The 22,395-nt window shown below is 51.2% G+C and overlaps 4 protein-coding genes across 4 annotated transcripts; 2 read left to right on the forward strand and 2 right to left on the reverse strand.

The window, feature by feature from the left end:
- Window positions 1-4,659: 4,659 nt before the first annotated feature.
- Window positions 4,660-7,924, forward strand: NCLIV_000600 (conserved hypothetical protein; the record flags this gene model as incomplete). The annotated part of the gene is made up of 7 exons (XM_003879548.1): window positions 4,660-4,674; window positions 5,037-5,294; window positions 5,779-6,270; window positions 6,489-6,664; window positions 6,797-6,902; window positions 7,422-7,491; window positions 7,716-7,924. The coding sequence occupies 7 exons, from the start codon at window positions 4,660-4,662 to the stop codon at window positions 7,922-7,924; spliced, it is 1,326 nt and encodes a 441-aa protein (XP_003879597.1).
- Window positions 7,925-11,619: 3,695 nt separating this feature from the next.
- Window positions 11,620-12,956, reverse strand: NCLIV_000610 (putative profilin family protein; the record flags this gene model as incomplete). Its single annotated transcript, XM_003879549.1, has 3 exons — window positions 11,620-11,817; window positions 12,102-12,320; window positions 12,882-12,956. 3 exons carry the CDS (start codon window positions 12,954-12,956, stop codon window positions 11,620-11,622), a joined length of 492 nt encoding a protein of 163 aa, XP_003879598.1.
- Window positions 12,957-14,502: 1,546 nt separating this feature from the next.
- NCLIV_000620 (conserved hypothetical protein) lies at window positions 14,503-18,200 on the forward strand (the record flags this gene model as incomplete). Its single annotated transcript, XM_003879550.1, has 6 exons — window positions 14,503-14,802; window positions 15,273-15,529; window positions 16,077-16,269; window positions 16,653-17,058; window positions 17,394-17,656; window positions 18,159-18,200. 6 exons carry the CDS (start codon window positions 14,503-14,505, stop codon window positions 18,198-18,200), a joined length of 1,461 nt encoding a protein of 486 aa, XP_003879599.1.
- A 2,330-nt stretch (window positions 18,201-20,530) lies between these two features.
- On the reverse strand, window positions 20,531-21,985 carry NCLIV_000630 (conserved hypothetical protein; the record flags this gene model as incomplete). The annotated part of the gene is made up of 1 exon (XM_003879551.1): window positions 20,531-21,985. One exon carries the CDS (start codon window positions 21,983-21,985, stop codon window positions 20,531-20,533), a length of 1,455 nt encoding a protein of 484 aa, XP_003879600.1.
- Between the last annotated feature and the right edge of the window lie 410 nt (window positions 21,986-22,395).

Here is a 22,395-nt window from a genome sequence, read left to right on the forward strand (position 1 = left end):
GATGTTCGTCAGGCGTGTTGAGTTCGGACAGCCGTCGAATGCCTGACCGATGGTTACACTTTTGGAAACCCAATGGTGTGATGGGGCCCATGCGCGGACAGCAACACCGTCGACTGTCCTCGGCTGTCGTGCAAAAAGAGGGGGCATCTCATTGAGGAAAATTAGAGTTATCTGGGAAATGGCGCCTGGGGGCAAACCGGTGACTGGTGCCAGTCATACCAAATTTGGATAACTGGAATATTTGGTTACGTGGTTTTAGTTTGCCTCCCATTCAATCGTCGTTGTAGTGTCCCTACTGCTGTGTAGGCATAACCTGTCACGTGGTTTGCGCGTGGGGCGGTCGAAAAAAAGGGATGAGAATGACGGCTCAGATGGTTTTCCAGAGTCGATGAGCTGTGTGTTTTGGATTGTAATTCCTTTTTCTCAGCATTAAGAGCTAAAAGTAGTCCTTACTTTGGGAAGGCTCTTAGCGTGTGACTGCTTCCATCTACCTAAGTGTGCTTTTGATTCGGAGCTCGGAACAGCTGATACGTTTCTGCGTTGTTCGGCCAGTCGAGGTGGTCAATGTTTCTGCTCCAGCTCCTCAACGATTTTTTTTTACTTATGACGTCGGCTTCCGGAAGTGGCCAGTTAGGACCGCTGAGTTCCAGCTGAACGTAGCTGCCGTGTAGTGCTCTCAGCTACTGGGCAGCAGCTAGTGCTGTTTCCTGTATGAATGGTGAATTTACTATCCGTAGACTGTACACTTTAGACTGGAAACGCGTCCCGAAGCCGTCATTATTTCGCGTATCGATCTCCGGTGTTTATATGCCGTTGGGCATCCCCATGTGTAACGGTGCCACCGGGTAATGCTAGAGCGGCGTACGATCAACGAAAGCCCTTGCTGTTTGCAGCTGACTAGAATGGAGCGCTTTCTTTCGATAAGAAGGAAGGCCGAAAGAAAGAACTTGCTATTCAGGTCTTCTCGACAGGACTGGCGGCGTAGACCGATAACGTCTGAAAGAAGGCGTACGAGTAGTAACAGGGTCGCGAGTTGACAGAGGTCCGAAAGCAAACGAGCATGGCAGCGAGCCAGTAAGCGTATTTGTTTTGCACGAGACTGGTCGTGTATTGATTAACCACCGGAAGGATGGAAATGCAGCGGGAGACATGACACAGCGTTAAGCTCGGCGCTCTAAACATAACTTCCAATTTTACAAGATAACTGCCGGACCAGCCAATTTCCAGCGAGGGCCACAATGATGTACGACTGTATATCAACTTTGTTGTGCCGTCTTATTCACGGATATCACTCGAGCTGATTGTTATTCTGTAAGAAAGAGGTGGGACTTGACACTTCTGAACAAAGAAAGCTGACGGCCATTTGACATAAACTCACTTTTACTTTAGCATGCGGCGCTCATGCAATTAATGACTGTACCCCTACCTGTTCCGCCCATGCTGTTGAGCAACATCTGTTGATGGTGTGTTGTAGGTGCATGCATGGCCCCCCGGACACGCTTGTTAGCGGTAGAGTTGTCCACATAGCAGACAGATCGAGCGAGAACCTCGGTCCTATCATCCTATCGAGATGCCAATCTTAAGTGTCTTCGATATTTATTGTATGCGCCAACAACTGTAGCTTTGGTGAAAAGGTCCTACGAGTGGAGGGATACACGATCCACGGGGCTGTCTTGTGTAGAACGAGCCCAAGCGCTGGGATTACGATGCTGCAGTGTATCCAGCAAAGGGAGCGGCAGGCAGAGCAGCGACGATCGTACGGCGACTCATTATTTGCGCTGTGGTTAATGGCAAACGTAAGATGATAGTACTATAGGACGTATGCCAAGATCCTCACAATAGCTCGTTTTTTACGGAAGCGGATGATACCAATCCAACCCCGCCCCCTCCACACACTGAGCATATTTGTATTCGACTCTTATCAGATGCTTTAGTCGATGAAGTAGCCCAGATAGTGACTCCTGACAGTTGGCGTTATGACTATCTACTATGATATTTCTGCAGCGATTTCACCTTGGATTTTCCTTCTCGTTGGTCGCGAAATCTCGCTAGAGTCTGCGCTGCTGGCTGAGGCATGCCACTGCACGCTGCGAAACATTCCTTCCAGCGTGTCGCGTGCCCATCTTCCACGCCAAAAGCCGCGACCGATTGCCAGGAGCTCTCGTCCAGCACACTGATGTTTCACTGCTGCCGCGGTACTCCCTCCACTGTCGCATCGATGCGCCAAGGCCTGGAAACCTAAGACAAATGGTGCGTCTTCCTGCCCTGTTCTTCCGAAGACGCTACCCAAACACCCCTTGCATGAGACATCGTCCGCAAGTGTTATACGTGATCAACGGTGTTTCCGACAATACATGGTCACCTCGATGAAGAACACCACAGAATATAAAGGAACATTACATTCGATTCCCCCAAACATATAGTTTAGGGCATCGATACACGCTCCCAGAATATTCTGGCACGGCAACTTACACGTACCTCCTGCAGGACAGTGCCTGCCACATCGAAGAGCACAGGGAAAGTGACAGCGACAATCGAGCTTGCTATGGTGGTTGTACGAACTTTCAACCAAAAGGAGATCTGCTTCATGACGGCCCCAAAAAAACCCTGTTTCTTACTAGCGTAACTCCTTTCTACTGTTCCACAGCCATACGTATGAGGTGGTACTATTCCAGAATCGAATTTCCGTATTCAATGGTTACCCTGGTAGCCTCCGGGTCAGCCCAGAGCAGCCCTCGTCGTGCAATGCCCTCTACAGGCCATTTGGGCCCCACCACGTTCTGTTGTTTTTTACACATGTGACAGTCACCTCAGGCAAGTGGGAAGCCCCACCACATTAAGCTGCCACCGTACCCCAGGACTTAGCTAGTTTCCGCACAAATTAGAAGCGCAGTTGTCGTTGGATGGGGCCTTTGTGTCGTGCTCTGATTTGCTTACCACTTTTTCAGAGGAACAGCGAAGACCGTCGGTTTACGTAGTCGAGTGATATGGGCCTGCCCGACGGCACCTACAAGCTGCTGTATCCGAGGCAATCCACGGTATATGCACGCTGTGGGGTGGCGACCACGCTGCATAACCGTTGGCGATGTCGATTGTGCTCAGCGAATGATGTAGCCCAGCTGCCTCATAACCGACTAGGAAGGCCCGAACGACCTGTTGCTCGTTCTGAAAGTCATTGCTGCTGAACCAGCACCAGATCAATGATAGGACCCGTCACGATTTGAGCATCATGTGCAGCAAGAAAAGTACATCCGTCCAATACCTTGCCTTCCTTCTTGGCAGATGGTGCTCAACGCTGGCCCTTCAGTGTCGGTACTACTGCTTCAGTGCCGGACCGTTGCGGACGATCACCGCATCATAAGCGACCGTTATTTACAATAAACGTGGTCCGTGTAGTTAAATACCACGATGGTAGTCACATGTGGAGGACGAAGTGGTGCACTGTATCTACTCGAATACAGGAGAGTGAACGGGAAAGAGAAAGCGGCACAGAAGACGGTGGCCTGCTGTCCACTCCACGATGCCTCCTGCATCGAGGTGAGGGGCCTCCTCTACCCGAAAGCCGCTCATGAAGGACACTACCTCTTCCAGCAATTGCCGATTGTTCCCAAAAGAATATGAAGTGCACGTGTTGAGGAAACTGTGGTGAACCTTCTTTCTCTATCATTTGTTGCCTTCTCTAACTCAGATGCATTCTGCTTTTTCACTGCACCGCTTTCAAGGGTGCGTCTGTTCGTGACATCGCGCGCGTGACTGTCTTCTGCCCGGGCTGGACACGCGGCGCCTCCTAGCACTGTGACAATTGCATCATCGGAAAGAACAGAGTAGTTGGACACAAAATCATCATACATGAAGAAGAAGTGATTCGTCCCCCGAAAGCAAAAAATAAAAGGCGGATGGTATGTGAATCCCAACAGTTTCTAGCTTGGCTTGTTTTGAGAGGTAAAACGAAAACCCCCCATTCCCCTTCCCATTCCAGTCAGCACACTTTGTGTGTGTGCTGACGCATGCAGCACTGCCGGATGAAGGAAACCAGCGGACCGAACGAAAACGATCACATGTAAAGGGCACCCACTCCTGCATTGGCAGTTTTTTCTGTGGTGAAAAAACCTCATTCAAGTTACGGGGGTAACAGGAGGTGTTCGCGTTCGCGGAGTGACTATGGCAAGGGTCTTCACACACTCAACTGTACTGCCTCCGGCACTATGTTGGCTGCCCGACCTGGCGTTGCCAGGCTTTCGTTAACATTCTACTGAAAGAGTGTGTTTGAGAGAAGGCAGCAAAGGCTTGTCACAGTGCAATCACTGGCAAAAACGGGGCTGATGTCTGTGTGTCGTAACGTCGACAGTGCGCCGAAGCGTGCAAATCTTACCTTCAACTGTGTTCACAGTAACGATCCCAAGGAATCAACAATGGCTCGTAGTCAACCCTGCCCACCATCAAGTGTGGCTCAAACGTGGAATCTGAGGGTCCTCTTGCTGCACAGCTTTTCAAAGAGCAGGCTAGCGGCATTCTGTTTCGCGATTTCCGTTCTGTCTTGGAATATATTGTTTGCCGCTCCTAGCCTGATCTCAAGTGCGAATGGCTCGTGTTGGCCGTCAGCTTCGAGGGGTTCGGGGGTACAGAGTGCTGCGTCGCTTCTTGACCGCACGCCAGTGAATGCCTTCTGTCGGGGTGCGACCGGTGGAAGACGTTCTGCGAAGAAATGTCACCGCTGGTATCCCTCCGGGACCATTCCTGCTGTCGCAGGGTTTCTTGTCTCACGAGGTCTCGCTGTTTCATTGGTGCAGCAGATGCGTTCTGTACTCTCTCCGACATACTGCCGACTTCGAAGATGTTTCCCCCCCATTTCGCGTTTTAGGGATCCCTCACATTGTCGTGCCAGCTCGTCTTCTCTTCAGGCTCCAACAAGTTCTCAGGATTTTGCATTCAAGCGGTATATTTCCAGAGGCGGTCCCAGTGGCATCTATGTGTGCCGCACTGGGAGAGAAGCGCCATCGCTAGTGTTTCGCCACTCGAATCTTTCCTTCCGCCAGCCCATCTCTCAATATTATCACCACGGCTTGGCAGCTGCCGACGGCGAAGAGGCGTTGACAGTTTCTCCGCACTCGCAGCACGTAACGCCTCTAACTGGTGAACTTCCCGGCCGTGGTGGTGCGAATGAAGTGCCGGATGGGAAATACGTACCGGCTTATCCGTTCCGAAACCACGTCCTTTTTGATGAACCAGTCTTTGCAGCGATGAACCAGATCAGACACCTCATACATAAACTGGAGCTTTCGTCAAACAAGGATGTAAGCACCCACTTTTCCTGTCTGCATCCGTTGAGGAGATGATGCCTGAAGTCTCGTCTAACGCCAAGGCATGATGCATTCGCGAGGGCAAATATGCCTGCGCCAGAATAAGCCTCCGCATGTTCATACATACAGGCTAGAATCTTATGGATCTCTACATTGGCCATGCCACTTCCAACCCGTGGTTTTGTCCGTCAAGCGTAGCAGTCGCTCGTGTAAGCACGGTGTGAAGGTAACTGGTGTCTGCGAGGGATAGAGGAGAGATCTCACGAAACGTGAGTAAGTGGCTGGTTGACGGTGGGCGCTGATAAGCAGCCGTAGGGGCGTCACCGCAGCCGTCATCGAGCGCAGTGGAACTTGATTGGCCCATGTTTTAGCTGTCTGCGAAGACCGTGGCGGAATCGCTATTTTGTTCGTGGTTGCGGTTAACGCTGCCTGCGCTCTGTCCGTGTGGGCCACCCGCCCGTTTCGTACTTTGTCACAGATTTCTCCCAAAGACATTGACGAGAAGCTGCTGCCTTTGTTGTGCGAGGGAGACTTGCTGGAGCGCACCCTCGAGCTTGCCAGGTCCAACTATCGACAACAAGTAGCAACTGCTGCATCGGGTGACACTGAATGGGTCTCAACAGTGCTGGCTGAAGGATGCAGTTCGGAAAGGAAAGCGGTCGGCGGAGACGGAAACGAGGCAGATATCCACATGGCCAGAACAGGCTTGCGGCTGGACCAGGGAGTCGCCGACGCTTACCTGGACAACGCGGAATCTCACTTCAAGAGGCGCGACGAAGACAGCGAGAGTGCCACTTCAGGCAGTGACGCGAATGAGAGCAATGGAGAAAACTCCGATAGAGAAAGTCTAGATCCATTGAGCAGGTTACGAAGACTGGAGCACATTGCTCCACAGCTGCTCGCCCTGGCGAGATACCATCGCCGACGGCAAGCAAAGAGAAAAGTAGAACGCCTTTTGGCTGCGATGCTGGTACGCACTCGATCGGCGAACGTGTTTGCTTTTAGCCGCACCTGTGGTATTTGTTCACGGCATCAACTGGGGCTCTTTTGGGGGCGGAAGAAGGTGTGAACGGGACTCGGAGCCACCGTGTTTCTTGCTTCTTCCGCACATTTCCTTCATTGAACCAAGGCGGAAATCAGAACGCAGCTGACAACCCTCTTTGTGGCCCATCACATTTTCTTTCGCAGGGTGGAGACGCGGCGAGAATTGACGCGCTCTTCCTTCAAATGGCAGAGCAAAAGTTGCTAGATGCCCACCTCCTGAATTTCTTAGATGAAATGATCCACGAAGCCCATATGAAGTATTCGGCTTACAAGGCGAAGGAGGCGCTTTCAGAAACGGCGCTTAAACTGCTCAAGAGAAGGTATGTATCACCAAAAGATAACTATTCCCTGCTCTATTCTGGGCCAATGGAACATCCGCGCGATTCCTATCGCCAATACCGTTTGCCTCAACCTCCGATAATCGTGTGATTAATTCTGCCATTTGATGACAGGATTTTGGCTCATCTAGAAATGATGAAGACCAATCGACAGGACTTCGTCCGGATTCTGAGTCTCTGCTTGCAGACGCAGACGGAAAAACGCCGTGCAATCTTGAAGGTAATTCTTAAATGCGTTGCGCAGAAAATGTTTCTTATTACTTTCTGTCGGCACCGTTCAGAAGCTGATATGAATGGGGTTTGGCACGGGTATCCAGGGGGTATGTTTGGCGCAAGCCGCAGCTTTTTTGTTCGTACGTGTCTGCTTAATTCGGTTGTGTCCCCACCATTGTTCCAGTTGCGATCTACGTGCTCACCTGATACGAGACCCCTCTGCCTTCAAAAGGATTTGATGCTATCGTCCAAGGCATTACAAACACTGTACTGGTTTTGCCATATTAGCGTGGTCATATCATTTGTTGGTTATGATCTACGAGGGATTCTAGTTCAGGACACGTGTAAGTTTCAACTGGGAGGTTGTGTCGGAGCATCGAAGGGTGAGAATGTGATTATCTTCGTTACAATGGAGGGACGAGGGCGGAAGGGAGAAGAGTGTTTCAGCGCCGTGTATCCAGCGAGCAAGTGCTACTGTTTTCCTGCGTAAGCTCTGTGCACCTCGCTGCTACCTGATGGCTCTCAGGCAAGTCTGTATACGGTCGAAGATCTTGAGCGATTCCAAGAATGGCTGGAAGATGGAATCCAGTTCGGGGGTAAGCGTGGGAAAATTTGCCACAACAAATATCTGGTCGGGGTGCGTATGAATTCGGTAAATGCTTTTAGAAAGTGCCTCACGACAGAGCATCGGTGCACACATATAGTGATGCCATGTTGGCATACTCATGTTTTCCGTTGAACGACCGTTTGCATGCATCTACTGTCGTTAGGTGAATTCGGCCAGACTTGTGATTTTGTGCGACTGCGGTGACTGACGCAGAGGAGACTGGAAAGTTGAAGAAGGATCAACTGAAGGTGATGCGGCATCTCGTCGAAGACTGCAAGCAAGCAAACCCATTGAACAAGGCAACATTAGACCACTGGCAAGAGGAGAATTCTTTCCAGTCGGACCTGAACTTACAGGCTGCGTGGGACATGTCAGATGGCTCGGCGAACAGTCCAGGCAACCCACGTCTTCCGTGGGAATAATGACGTAAAATTCTGGTGTGCGTTTCCGGATAACTGCGAGGCAGCCGTCGTGTGGCGAGGGTTTGTTGCCTTTTGAGCGGAGCATTGTGTCACCATGTCGTTGTTCTTGACGGGGCTATGCAATTTCGACCGTCACTCTCAATTAGCAACACATGAACGAAACGGGGATTTCAGTTTTTGGACAAGTGACCGATGTTTTCCCCCGCCCCTCCAACGGCATCTTTGGGGTCAAAATCTTAGCAAGAGGGATGGAAGTTTATTCGTTCTAAATTTGATACAGGTACATTGTATTCAATTCAGAACAAATTAAAAGCCTTGGTTATGTTGATTTGACAAGAGCCATATTAAGGTGGCTTTGTGCTATGTGCACCCGTGGAAGATTGAGGGGTGTCCGCCGCTTCAGGAACACTTCTGCTGAGCGGCAGGCTAAACATGTCAGAAATTTCAAGTACTACTAATAGAGTGTGCATAGAAGACACCAGCATGGCCTTGCCATAGAGATTCTCATTGGTGTAGTCAGCATGACCAGTGATGCCGCACAACTCTTGATATTTGGGGGTGTTATGCAGTCCTGCTTTGTGTGACCTCAGTAAACAATTGCGTGCCCACATGACCTTCGTGCATATATCCAAGTTCTATTCTGCTTTTCATGACCATCATGTTATCTGCATGAAGTGTAGTGGTGTCCAGCGTATATTTGAAAAACCAACATTTGTATACAAGTTGTACGAATACCATGATATTCACTTTGGTAGTCTCCTTCCTGATGTTAGTCTGTACGGAATCTGCAGAAGCACCCCATGCAACCGAGCTTATGACACTGCAATGTCGTGTGTGTGCATACGACGGCAGACTTTGGCTGGTGTGTGAGCTGGTTACGATGAATCATCAACAATGAAACACGTCTAAATTGAGTTCAACAAACGGCTTCAGGGTAACGCATGCGGGCTAGAACGGCCTTCCTTTCCTCTCTGTTTCTCTCAAGCGAATCGTCGAAGTATTTTTGTTTTCGGGGGGCGAATGAGAGTATCCAGCTAAGAAAATGCGGACATGTGCCTGAATGGTCAACCTAAAGACCCCCCAATGTGTGCAAACCCGTTGTGTCATTACCGGCGCACTGCCACTGTCTTGCTGGAATGGGTGCCAAGAGCCTCGAGAGCTTTGACGCCTACAACATCGTGCAGTCAATAGAGCTCCTCAGGCCCAGACGCCATTTAGATTACCTCTTATGGGAGCGAAAAACCCAGATGTGGGGCAGGCGGGCGAGCATTCAACTCGGAGTAGGTCAGTTTTATATATGAATGTGACGAGAGAGGTATCATGAATGCGCTACTCCTTGCTGTCCAGTCATCGTAGGTTCTGTCAATGCGACCAAATCTGCCATAAGTTAAAGCAACGACGCTGTATACCTTCGGCGGAAACAGTAATGCAAATTAGTTATACGTGGGTAGCGAATTGATTTTTCCTCCTATGTCTCTGCTGGCCTGTGTCCCAAAATCCGGGGAATCGTGGGTCAATGATACAGTTCTGTGACCTTAAGCGGTGCACCGCGTCCCCGCAGCAGACCCATTAGGATAACATTTTCGGCAAGTGCAGTTGACGTGGGATCGTCGGCTCTCCCTCGGATGTCCAGGTCCCCCTTCATCCGGCGGTTTGCAACAGTTGCGCTCATCAATAAATGTCGGGTGTTCCTTCCATCCTCACTACCGTAGTGACCATTTGCAGCTAACAAATAGCAGCAAAATCCTCAATTGTGGAATCGACTTTTGCCGCATGTTTGTCCCGTATTTGTGGGACTTTTGGATCTACAACACAGATAGTGTCAATGTAATTGTCTCGTTGGACGACAAGTTCCTTTAGTAACACCGCCACGAAAACCGTGCCAGGGTCAAACCAGCTCACACCTCTGGATGCAGACTCGATAAGCGTCACCTCAGACGCACGGTGTGAGAAGGGGTGGGAAAATGTGGGTAATACGTCGGCGGCTAGGGGAATAAACAACAGCATACAGGAGCCGCCGCTGGCGACCCCGCACGATTTTGATAGAAACGGCACATGGCGTACCGCGTAACTTTGTGAACAAGGAAGATACTGGTCCATTCGTCCTCTGGCTCTGTTGGAAACTATGTTATCCAGAGTCGTGTTATACACCGTACAGATCACAGGCACAATCACCCCTACATAAAACTCGTCTTATGATGTGCTAGGACAGCAATTTTTCGTACACCTGCGCAACACACACGCTGTCCAGTTCCGATGACCGTTTGCTGGTTTAGATAAACGAACATGCTGTATTTCTACCTTGTTTTTCTTTCCACCGTCTTTGCCATTTTTAGGTCATCGAAGTAGTATGGCACCTGGGACCATCTTGACACTTAGGGTGACGGGTAGACTAGACCTGTGTGCTGGTGGTAGGAAAGCAACAAAATGACAGAAGAACGCTGTATTCTGTTTGAAGCTGCCCCCTGCTAACATGAATTTACAGTGAGGGTCTCGAACGCGCATCCTCCACACTGTACGCTCTGACATCACCTACCCACATGCACACCCTTTGCGGCCTTTTTTTCGCCGCAAGCTGATATACAGTGTATTACCGGGTTCAAGACATTGCGTTGTGCTCGGTTACAAAATCACGCGGATCCCGAGCCTACTCATGAGCTGTGAACATTTTGGTCTCGGGATGGTTCTTCCAATAGCGTGCACGATCATGAGCCCTCACGGCGACCTGCACGTGAAAATACGCCCTCGACCAGCCTCGAGGTTGTATAAAAAAGCGGCAGCGCGCAGAGCTGGCCTGCGTACGAGGCCTCAATATCTTAACGGGACCGTTGGTGATGTCGAAGCCTAGACTTGTTCCACCGAGGGCTTTTAAGGTACCTAAGGTGACATACACTCGTACTTGGGACACATCCCAGTCAGCAAAAAGGTGCTCCAGAGAGGCGCTTTTCCGACCGCAACGATAAATCAATTTTGATACACTGAGTATCTGTCCTTAATACAACAGCGCCATCCCGTTCGGATCGGCACACCCTTATGCGGGGTTCGGATTCAGCGATACAGTCTATAGGAGAACCAGTGATGAAGCACAGGAACGCAGGGGGGCTGGATCCACAAGGCCTAGGGATGACCCATCGCCAACGCACTCAAAAACTAACACCCACTGCCTGAGGCTGCACAACTGACAACAATTGTGTTGCGGGTACGGTGGACCCTACATTGGCTCGTTCACCGCTTCACACACTAGTCTACTTTTGCCTCAAGAGAATCGCAGTTTTCCTTAAGCCGAAAAGAAGTATCAGAACCCTAGTTGGTTTGTGTCTTCAGCATTTCGTCGCTACTTCCTTATGTGTGTCCTAAAAAATACCTCGCAGATGACCCCTAGCTTGTGTACATTGCGGCAACCGCATCAGCTTAACACCCCCCTTTGTATACAGTGACGCAGCTGGTCCGTTCGAAGAATGAAGTTCGGCTGACTGCGCAACGCGATATGCAGATCTGAGAAGGGTTCCGAGCGACGACATGTTTACGGAACAGGGTGGAGGCAAACAGTTGAGACACCGGGCAGTGAAGATGCTCAACATACGGAAGGACTACCGAAGTTCGATAGTGCATCACCCACAATCAACACAGCCTTCAAAAGCGCTCGCCCTGAACGATTATCATGCTCCAGTTTCGTTACAAACAAAGCAGACAAGTTAATAGCCAGACTGGTGAAGGTACTCGGCAAATGCCAAGGCCGACGTCCTGCTGTTCCCTTTGTCCTGCTCCTTCTCCTCATCGTAGAGGGCGATGACAATAGAGCCATTCGGAGTCTTGATCAGGTGCGCACCACCCTTGGATCGTGCACACATGGTGATGTCGAAGGTGCAGTCGTTGTACTCGAATCCTTTCTCCTGCAAAACAAAATGACCGAACAGGAACGTGAAATTGAAACACATGAACTCTCGTGATAAAGAAACTGGTTTCCTCCTGCAACGCAGGTTTTATTTCCTCCGCCGTAATCTTGCTACGTGAGGAAAGTATAACACTAGCGAGGAATTAAAGACACCGATTACTTAGTACAATGACAAACCAAAATTAACAGGACATGCATATATAGTGTCTCCAAACGTATCTTTTCGGCTACCGAACTGCTCTCTCATGCAGTGCGACGCCTGGCACACGATATGCTACTTACAGGTCGGACAACTTTATACTTTTGGCCGCCAATCCAAACGCCATTCGGGGCGCTGCCATCATCAACTGCAGCTTTAATGGTGGAGGCCTCATTGACCGTCACCTTGCCGTTCACGTTGCCGTCCTCTCCGATTGTGTCCTCCTCGTGGTCCTCCTTGTACAACTTTGACCATCCGTCATCGTCATCCGCCGCCGCAGCGAAAACCACACCGTCCTCGGCCTACGAATCAGACACACACGGTCAGAGCAGCTTAATACGCATACCGAGCTGCGGGAGCGCAGTACAACCACGTTGTGGTCCGGCAACTCCAGAACAACTGACTCCGGTAAGGTAACGCGAAAACCATGCCCTCAAACGAAAAACGCAAAAACAGCTAATTCAGACTCGAGCAGCCTGCTGGTTCCCCGTGAGTGAGGTGACATCTCCACTTGGCATCGGACGACGAATGGCACAGTTGGCCAGTTTACTTAGTCTAAAACCCTTGAAAATGCAAGGAATCACCATTGCTACAGAAGGACTACAACCAAACGCCTTTAGGCATGGCTAGTAGCGATAAGTGGACGGACCAGGGCGACACAATCCACTGTTCAGTAGCCTAGGGGGATGCGATGTTCATAGGGACGCGAACAAGTTCACCTACATGGCGACTTGTCACTTTGACCTACGCCTTCCTATACCTGAAACAACCCAGATACGTACTATAAAAGACCGAACAGTAACCATCACCACAGAACTGTAGCTGGCCTCGTTTTTTCCCCGTAAAGTGCTCAGCACGCTTACATTTGCAATGCCGCCTGCGCAGCAGTAGCCCGTGTCAACAAGCCACTCCTTGACAACGGGATCCCAGTCCGACATCTTGGAAAATAAAGGAGACAAACCGAAAAAAAAGCAAGAAATAACCCGAAATACGGCGTTACCTTGGAGAGCTTGGGAGAAAAGAAAATAAAGCAAGTAACTGCTTCCATCAGACTACCCACCTTTTTTCACACCGAGGCACACACACTGATGCTGCCGCATCACCACCACCGCGATCAGCACGCGCTGGCCAGGAGCAGCAGCATCCAGCGCACGCAGCGGTCGCATCCCCTGCCTTGACACTGCGTCACTTCCGAACACAGCGGTGTGGGTCCGATGCAGGGCGCTTTGTGTGAGCCAAGCTGCAGGGTGGCCCAACGGGGAAGCTGCTCCTGACCCGCTGTAGAAGGCATGAAAGAGGTGCGCAGCCACCAGTAACAGGCGATTGCGTGTTGTCGACCGCTTTTTTTAGGGACGGTACTGCTAACGCGCAGCCATGACAGCTGCTCGAATCGTACTACCTGGGACGAAAATACTGCCCCATCTCCTTTATATCCTCGTGGAAGCACATCTCCACCTACACAGATGGGCATACGGTATTCGCACGGTAGCAGAAAGCTAGGCAACGAGCTTTCTGCAAGTTTTCCTCTTAGTTGACCGCACGTGTAGTCTACTGGGTGAGATGCCCAAAACATGAGCTAAAGGAGCCAACGCTGCCTCTACGAACCTCAGTGTTGCTGGCACACAAGAAGCGACGCTGCTCCCGCCGCCTGCTTAATGACAGCGCGTTCTAAACTGCAAGAAAAGAACAAGGATTGCGTGCTACAGCTACCTTGTTTTCTTGTGGAAATCTGTGAGACAGCAGCTTTTCCATACGCAAATTAAGACAGATAGCCGCATAGAATGGAGAATCAACACATCGAAAACAGATGTATTCGAACCGAAGGATGCGGAGGCGCTGTGCTTGCTTGAGCATGCAGCGTTGGTTCGAAGCGAACCGAGTACCGCAAAGCAGGATGACAGATGTCCAACCGTCTGCCTATCCATGTAAAGCTCCGCATCATGATGACAGAAACTCGAACCCTCTTCTCCTAGTGGCAATCCTGCTGGGTAATTTCCTGTGATGACGAACACCCTGCATCGCTGATTGAGATTTGTCTGTTCGGGGTCGTGCCCACACGGACGACAGATTCATGGTGACGCTGCTAGTTCAAGGTTGAAGCATTACTGCCTGCCACTGGGGTCTTCATTGCTTGAGAGTGGAGAGCAGCAGATGGCTTCTAGAGCAGGAAGCCCGCTGCTGTTCGAGAATTCACGCTTGTTCATCGATAACCTTGTCTTTTCTGTCATGTGGGGACGCCCTGTGCCGCCAGTGGTGATGAGGTGAACTGAGTCCTACCAGAGCGCCGTGCTTTCAAGGGAATTCCCCACCCTCATGAGCTACTCCAGTCGTGCATTCTGCTCTTTGGGGATGGGGTACTCACTCCATCGGACATCAGTACGTGTGCAGTTCTCTCGGCCCATGATCGGCCAAAAGAGAGAAACCGGGACAAGATAAACGCGTTTGTTGCCCGTTATATGCGAAGCCGTTTAGCATTCCGGCAACATGGATACCCGGCTCACAGAACCACGCACCGGCCACGGTGCTGTTTTGTCGTTTGACTGTCTGCTGTTAATCCAGCCGCAGTCGATGCAAATTATCGATAGCGTCCGCGGTGTCGTACAACAAAGACTCGCAGGAACCGGGGAGGGTGCGACCGGAGGAGCTACCTTCAGTGGCACCGCTGTTGCCGGCGTTGGCTCCGTTCCACGATACATCGCTGCCGCTCAACAACAAAAAGCTCTGGTGGCCTTTTGGGACCTCAAGAAGGAGGCGGTTGCGTATCAAGCCGCAACCCCTGAAGTGGTCAGAACCGTCTCATGCTGCTTGGCGCTTCGCCGGAATCGTACCACTGGCTACCGTGATCGATCGCCTCTTTCATCTGCAAAGGTCACATGATCTAGCGACCCAAGCGCTCAAGCACACGAAGTGCCGTTTCCGCGGGTTCGACGTAGCAGCGGCTGAGGACAGTGGGAAGCGTCGCACAACTGCAACGCAATAACCATCCTCGTTAATACATTCGATTCGGGTTCGCAGCATTGGACCGAGTTACTAGCAGGCATAGAATGAGTCGTACCTGTGGTTATAGTTGAGTGAACTGAGGTATGCTTGGCTCTGAGACGAAAATTAGCAGTAGCTGCGCTGCGCCGCCATCCCTGTGCACAGAAGGCGCAGACTGCAAGCAGTTAGCTCCATGGCTCTGACGACAGCGGAATGGTCGATAGGATTCATGGAATCCTTCAAACTGCTATGGCGGGTGAAACTTCTGTGTGCAGATGAGTACACTTGCGTTCCACCCCAATGGGTGTTTGCTCTTCGCCGGCAGTCGTAGTGGCTGTCTGTACTGCTGGCAGCTCACTGGGGTGTTGCCACTTCCAGCAAAGGCTCTGTGTGCGAGATCTTCCGAAGGCGCCTCGCTACTTCGACGCTGTTGGCCTGCCCATTACGGGGCATGCGCAGCGCTTCTCGTTGAGGAAGACAGAGTTATCAGCGCTGGCACAGACGGCAGCATCAAACAATTCTCGTTGTACGAGTGAGTGTAAAATGCTATTGTGGCCTTGTTCGTCACTGAGGCAGTAGAATCCATCCCTCCCTTAAAAGAGATGATATGATAGGGAATGTTTGAGTCTTTCCGATGCACGAGGTGTGTAATACGGGTGACCTACCCCACTCTCAGTGGTGCGAAAGTTACGACCCTTCGGGAGGGCCTTTATTAGACCATCGCTCATAGGCATTTGTGTGACCTTCCAATCCATTGTGCATACACTCAATATCAAACATGGCAGTAGTAGAAATTGATACCTGACACTTCCGGCAAGAACTTTTCGGACGGCAGGGGGCCGAAACCTTGGATCCCCGGGGTTCCGCTTTCAGCTCGTAATCAGCGCGTATTGATGACCCAGTGCGACTACATGCGCTTTTAATTTCCTAATCAACCGAACGTAGCCTCAATTGTTGCCTGCCCTTAACACACAGCCTTCGCGTAGGGTCTGTGCTGAGTGCACACAAGTAACACAGCCTTCCACGGATGTGTATACAGGTTCACTGCAGCGCTGCGTTTTTATTGTGGGTTAATGCAGCATTCTATCAACCAGCGAGGATATGGAGAGAGGACAATCATTGCAGGCCGCTGACTGCGCTGTGAAAATCTCTCAAAGTTGGTCTGGGCATTCACAGGCTGTCACTGCCCTGTGTAATCCTTCTGGCGAATCCGATGTATGTGGCGTCCGCGCGCCCTGTCTAGTGTCTTCCTCGCTTGATCGCACCATAAAGGTGAGTTTTATGCCAGTAAAAACAGCATTTCGCGTACTTTCTTTTGAGCATCCTGTTTCTCCCGTGTGGCGAACGGATTCGCTAGATAAGCGACTGTTTTGTGGCACCGTTTGCACGAAGAGTTTTTCCTGTTATTTTTGGTTATAAATAAGTCCATGCTGGAAGTACACTGGTGGTAAGTCAAGTACATTCCCAAGTTGAATTATGGTGAGCTTGGTCGTCACCTCAACTATCGTTTCCATTGTGCTGTACTTCAGCACTCACTATAGATCTTCTGGTGGAGTATGGGGGTTGTTGCGACCATGCGACGAAAAGTTTTGGCCTAGCAGAGCTTGCTGCTTCCCCGTTGATCGTACGAATACACAGTTTATGTGATTGTTCAGGTGTGGAGCCAGCACAAAGGCGGCCCTATTGGAACGTTTCTCCTACCAGCACCTAGTCGCTGTGTGATCGTGACCGTGTTGGAAGCAGCACCATTCATCTGCGCGGCATGTGATGATGGTCTCATTCACCTTCTACCTTTGAGAGCTACAGCGGTTTCCGATGGATCCGCCCAGCAAAACGCTGTTGGGCAGTCGGCTGTGGCCTCGCTGAAGGACTTCGGTGGGCACCGTAATCAGACCGGTACTGAGGTGTCAGCTCGTCGCACGCGATACCTCAGAGGTCACACTGGGGCCGTGATCAGTTGCGTACTGCTGAGTGATAACAAACTTGCCAGTTGTGCAGCGGATGGCGTGCGGTTCTGGGAACTGACGTCTGGTGCAACCATCAAGCACATTGGTCACGTTGGTAAGCTGCCATACGGCGTGAGGAGAAAGCCATCAGTCCTTGTAGAGCAGCGCTGTAAATTAGCATTGTGAGGCAATCGCGAAACAAAACAGTGTCGATGCTATCAGCTCAATGTTGTGTGTAGAAAGAGACACGATGAATGTATGTAGGCAGTGCCACAGAGACAATAACTTGCATATACATAGTCGTGGTTTTGGGAGCTTGGTCGCACACGGGAAATTATTGCACTATGGCTATGAGCCTGGCGTCACAGAGGAGCACGGTCTGGGAGGGCGCTCGAAAATAAGTTTGCTTACAAAGGGGCAGCTTTCTGATGCCCATTTTCACTGATGCAGGTGGCCTGCTTATGGGAATGCAAGTTTTGAGTGCATCGACGGATTGTAACCTTCTTCTTCTTCCACCTCTGGCACCGCTTCGACGTGCCCTGGCTCAGCCGACTGAAACCGGGACAATTCGCATCTTGGAAAGAGGCGCAATGCGCCGCCAGATGCACCATGGCCAGCGGGGGGCTCCTTACAACTCCCATGTGGAACAGACATGGGCCGGATGTCGGCACGCAGGTCCACGTGCGTGGTTCCGACATTATGACGCTGTTCAAGTAAGTCACGGAATTCACTGGAAAGTTGACTCATCGGGTGGTGGCAGATGTGAATAGGAGCGTTTCGGTTCTTTAAACAGGTCACATGGTGCGGCAATAATTCAGAACTTAGCACAGCGCACCATCCAAACCGTAACGTCGTGAGATGCATTCCTCAATCGTATCGGCAGCCCTCTCGTGGCGTGTATGTCCGGATCGAGAAGCAGATGTGATAGAACTGTTGACAGTTAGGGGACTGCGAACAAGGGGTAGTGTCGGATTAACATGAAATGCAAGATGCCGACTCCTTACATTTGAGCCTCTAATTCGCACGGCCCGATGCCAAGCTCAATGACGAGAGGATTAGCAGAGGACATGTCCACACAACTTTCATCGCAGTCAAGCAACCTCTTTTTGTTAAGCGCAAATATGGCTCGCAGTCTCCAATCTCAGTACGCAGGTGTTGTCATGCTTCGATGTCGTCCTTGAGCTCGCTGGCTTTCGCTCGTTTCTGTGTCCTCAGTCGCGACTTCTCTGCACGGAAAGAATGCAGGCGATGCCATAAAAATGGACACGCTAGAACGTCGTGACATTCGCCAGACGAACCGAGTTTCGAAGTGAGAGGTGGTTTTGCTCCCCCTAGGCGACATGCATAAGCACTATTCCGAAAAAGTTACAAGCAAACAAGGACGAGGAATGCGCCTGCGCGCCCGGAGCAATGGGACTGCGCCACGGATGCACTAGCGAGGATCTTCGTTTGCATCGAGGATGCATCTACACGGAAACCGACTCGACGGTAGCGGTCAAGACTGACCATTGCGACGTGTGGGTGTCAGAATTCTCGGATCTCAGGGCTGCCATGCGTTGCTGAAAGTAAACCGATGTACCCTACTCGCTGCCAACACCACCGCCAGTAACTGCGTCAACATGTCGCGAAGCAGCCCACGTGGAGCGATCTGGCAGCACGTGCTGCGGGGGCCCTGCGGTCCTATCAAATTTTATACGTTGGAAGTAAGTATTCAGTGGAAGCCAGTGAGGCCAGACGAATGGGTGGTAGTCCTGTCTGCATTTAGGTGTACCACATCACTCATCTGCCTACATTGTCAACAGTTTGTCAAGATTTGCTGAGCTTCGTAAATGCAACTGTCAAAAACAACCAAAGGCTGTGGGTGTTTATTGACACTTGCTGTTCTGTCTTCACTATGAATGAGCAACCTAGGCGCAGCCGCGCGGTGCCTCTGGTTGAGAACTACGCGTACCACATGGTGGATCGTAGCGGTTCTTCGTGTAGGGTTATCCCCCGGTTTGTTCAGGACGCGGTTGCGTGCATTTTTTTCCGATGGACAATCAGTCTGTATCGCCCATTTAGTGTTGAGGTGGAGCGCAAAACCTGTTAGGAACACATGATCTTACCCCCCCCCAACAGAAATATGAATCCTACGTGAATGTCGCACCCCGGCATTTTGCGATGGCAAAGTGAAAGCATCTGTCACCCGAGAACAATGCTGAACCCGCACGCAGTACCTTCAAGCGACACACCCGCGCATTCGTAAGCATCAGAAGCTCGAACATAACGTTAAGCTTGCACAACGATTAGGCGTCGTACCCGGCATGCGATCGCCCATACCGGAGCCTTTCTGTTCCCATTAGGGGGTTGCTGGGATGCAACGAGAACACCATCCTCATTCCCCCGATATATTGGCATACTGCTAGGCGGCAGCAACACCACCCGCCTCCTGAGGTGGATTAAAGAAACGCTCCTCACGGCTGCAGGGCTGCTCATAAAACGAAAGTACTGCCAGCCAGGCGTAACCAAACACCAACGACAATGAATGCTACTAATGAACAACAATGCGAACCATCTATGAAACCCCGGTTCCTCATGTTTTTGGTGAGCAGCTGATCGTCAACTGCAGCCGTGCATACCGCTAGGTAACAACGTAAAAAAAAAATTTAGCCACGGCGCATCCTTCTGGGCCACACGACCTGCCCTTTGACATGTTGGATCAGTCTCCAGACGAACTCTAAGACTGCAACGAATGGCGTCACCGGAAGGCTATCGCGGTGTGCTTGCGTCATGGTGAAAAAAACTCGAATGTCCATGGTTTAATGAAAAATCACTATTTGTACGACTTACATGTTTCCCGGACCCACAACCCTTAATCGCGCTCTCTACGGAACCCTTTGTGCCCGGATGGCCAATTTAGAAGTGGATGTTCCACGTCCACAAAGAACACTGCTCCACACCGAATAGGACCTCTGAACACCACACTGACGTCAGCTTCCACAACACCCAACCTTCAAAGGACCACTTCAGCGACAGCTCCTGGTGCTTGGACACATCTTCTGCCCAATCGAGTACCACAAAACAAGGGTATGCACACTTGTTCCACAAGAATGAGTGGGCCTCAGATTACCGTACACTGTCGACGATGGTTGCGTCTGGTCGGCGGCATGGATCCGTTTCTTTGATCCATTGAATTTACCCGATCCGAGGAACGAAGCAACAATTGTGGATATCTTCCCTCGTCCAGCACGATTATTTTCGGAAAAAAGCCCTTCAATGCTTTATATGGTCCGTGGTCCCCTCTACTGCAGCTAATTGTGCCGATGCTTCTTCAGCCTGCCCATCAGATGCATTGGAAGCATCCCACAGTTCCATTCGTACCTCATGTAAAGTAGTTCCCTGAAGACTCATTCTGCTTGGACTCGCTCACGCGATGAAAAGCATTCTCTCGAAAAGCACAGATTGACTCAGTGTGTCTTGCTTGTGCCATGGCAACTTGTGGCCCCAATCGAGGCGAGACACCGTTGTATTTTTTTTTTGTTAGCCTGACGGTCACACCCGTCCCCGACACTGCGAAACACAGCCACTCGCGGTACAACGGAAGGCACCTATGCTCCAGAACACCCCTGGGGGTTAGACGCCAGGTGCTTATACGCCTTCAGGTGATGGTGGTGAACAAGCTTGGCGTACTCCGCAACGATTCGGTCGCCCTCTGCATCACGGACTTCACCACATTTGTTGCAACGAAAGCGACGAGGAAAATTCACGTTTTTGCAATTTCGGCACACCCAGTTACCATGGTGATTCTTTACAGGGTTCTGGCAGTTCCCACTGCTCAGCTCTGCGCTGCCACACAAAGGATCACCATATATTTTAAGAAAACTACTGGGATTTTTGAACTCGTCTGGGTGAGCGAGCATTGTTGGAGCGGAGAAATTCGGGCCTCCAACTCCTCGTACACTCCCACTGTTGCTCCGAATCCCTGAAGTAGCGGAACCCGAAGCCACCCCTGATACGTCATTTTTAGACTCCCCGGAAACCGCGTCTTTTGCTTGACGATCGGGAGAGTGGCCTAACATAGCCAAAGCCGTGCGGAGAACATCAGCAGCTTTACTTGTCGGATCTGGATCCCCTAGCTCTTGAAAATACACTACAAGGGCATCAGCTACGTCTTTTGCCTTGAGGAGCATGACTTGAAGTGCTGCCGTGTACTGAGTAGCATCCTCCCCCGTCGCCACTGGAGGGACAACTGCGGGCACGTCTTCGTTTACTCCGAATCCTGTTTCCCTTGCAGACACCCGAAAACTCAGTGATGAGGGACCGGGTGTCGGGCCGGCTACGTTGTTGACGTCGTGTACCCCTGTCGCTGGAGGCTTCAGATCAAAGGCAGCACTCAGTTCACCAGCTACTCCTGCTGCGCTGTTACACACCGGAGTGACCAGCGTGGCACCACCTGAGCCACACGATGACGGCAACCCAGTGGTTCCTTGTTGCTGCGCTGCTGGGGCCCCGCCTGAAGGATCTGTCCCCAGCTTCATCGACGCCACAGTGTTGTTCAGGAGCATAAGCTGACAGACTAAGGCTCCGCCAGATGTTGCCGCAGGTTGGGATGCAGTCGGACCAGTCAGTGGCAGGCCTTCGGTGCTGCACGTTGAACTCCAGTTTCCACAGAGCCCACTTCTCGTAGTGACCGGTGGTAACCCGTGCGACTGCATGGGTTTTGCATCGTGTTGTGCCTGATGAGATCTATTGCCACCTTGATGCAACACAGCATCCGACCGAAGCAAATCCAGCATGGAACTGAGGAGACGCCCCTGGTGTTGAGCAGCCTGTTGGGCTGCAGCAGCCTGGCTTGCAGTGTGAGAATCGAGACCCATGCTCTGAAGTTCGTCCTTAAGACGTGTAAACTCAGCGACCCGAAGATCATTTACTGCGCTACGGGCACATCCACATCTATTGCACGCCCTACGCCTGGGATAATTGATATTGCTGCAGTTATTGCACCGCCAATTGCCGCCCTCTCCCATACGCGGCGGTTCACGGGCATTTCCTCGAAGCGTCATCGCGGATCCACCGTGTGGTGTGCCGGGCGCGCACGGCGTTTGGCTTCTGGGACCACCCGCTCCCACCGAACTTGATGCGATTAAATCGGATGACTGGAATGGAGCCGTCCCACCGACAGGCGTCGCATTGCCGTTCAGCGAGGGGATCATCAGGGAGGTGAGACCCTGTAGTCCTGCGTATCCAACGCCTATTGGCGCATCTCTCAACAAGGACGATCCATTGGAACTCGGCCCAGAAAATGTATTGGTCGATCCAATTTTACCTCCAACTGAGTCATTACCAGACGATGCAGCCGAAATAGCAAGAGGAATCAAGTTCATAGCCAAATCGCCGTACAACATCGACGACTGTTCGATATGATCTACGCCACTATCACCACGACTGTCTGAAGAGGGAGCCGCACACGTGT

The sequence above is a fragment of the Neospora caninum genome, chromosome Ia (genome assembly GCF_000208865.1).
Source record: "Neospora caninum Liverpool complete genome, chromosome Ia".
Classification (NCBI taxonomy): Eukaryota; Apicomplexa; class Conoidasida; order Eucoccidiorida; family Sarcocystidae; genus Neospora; species Neospora caninum.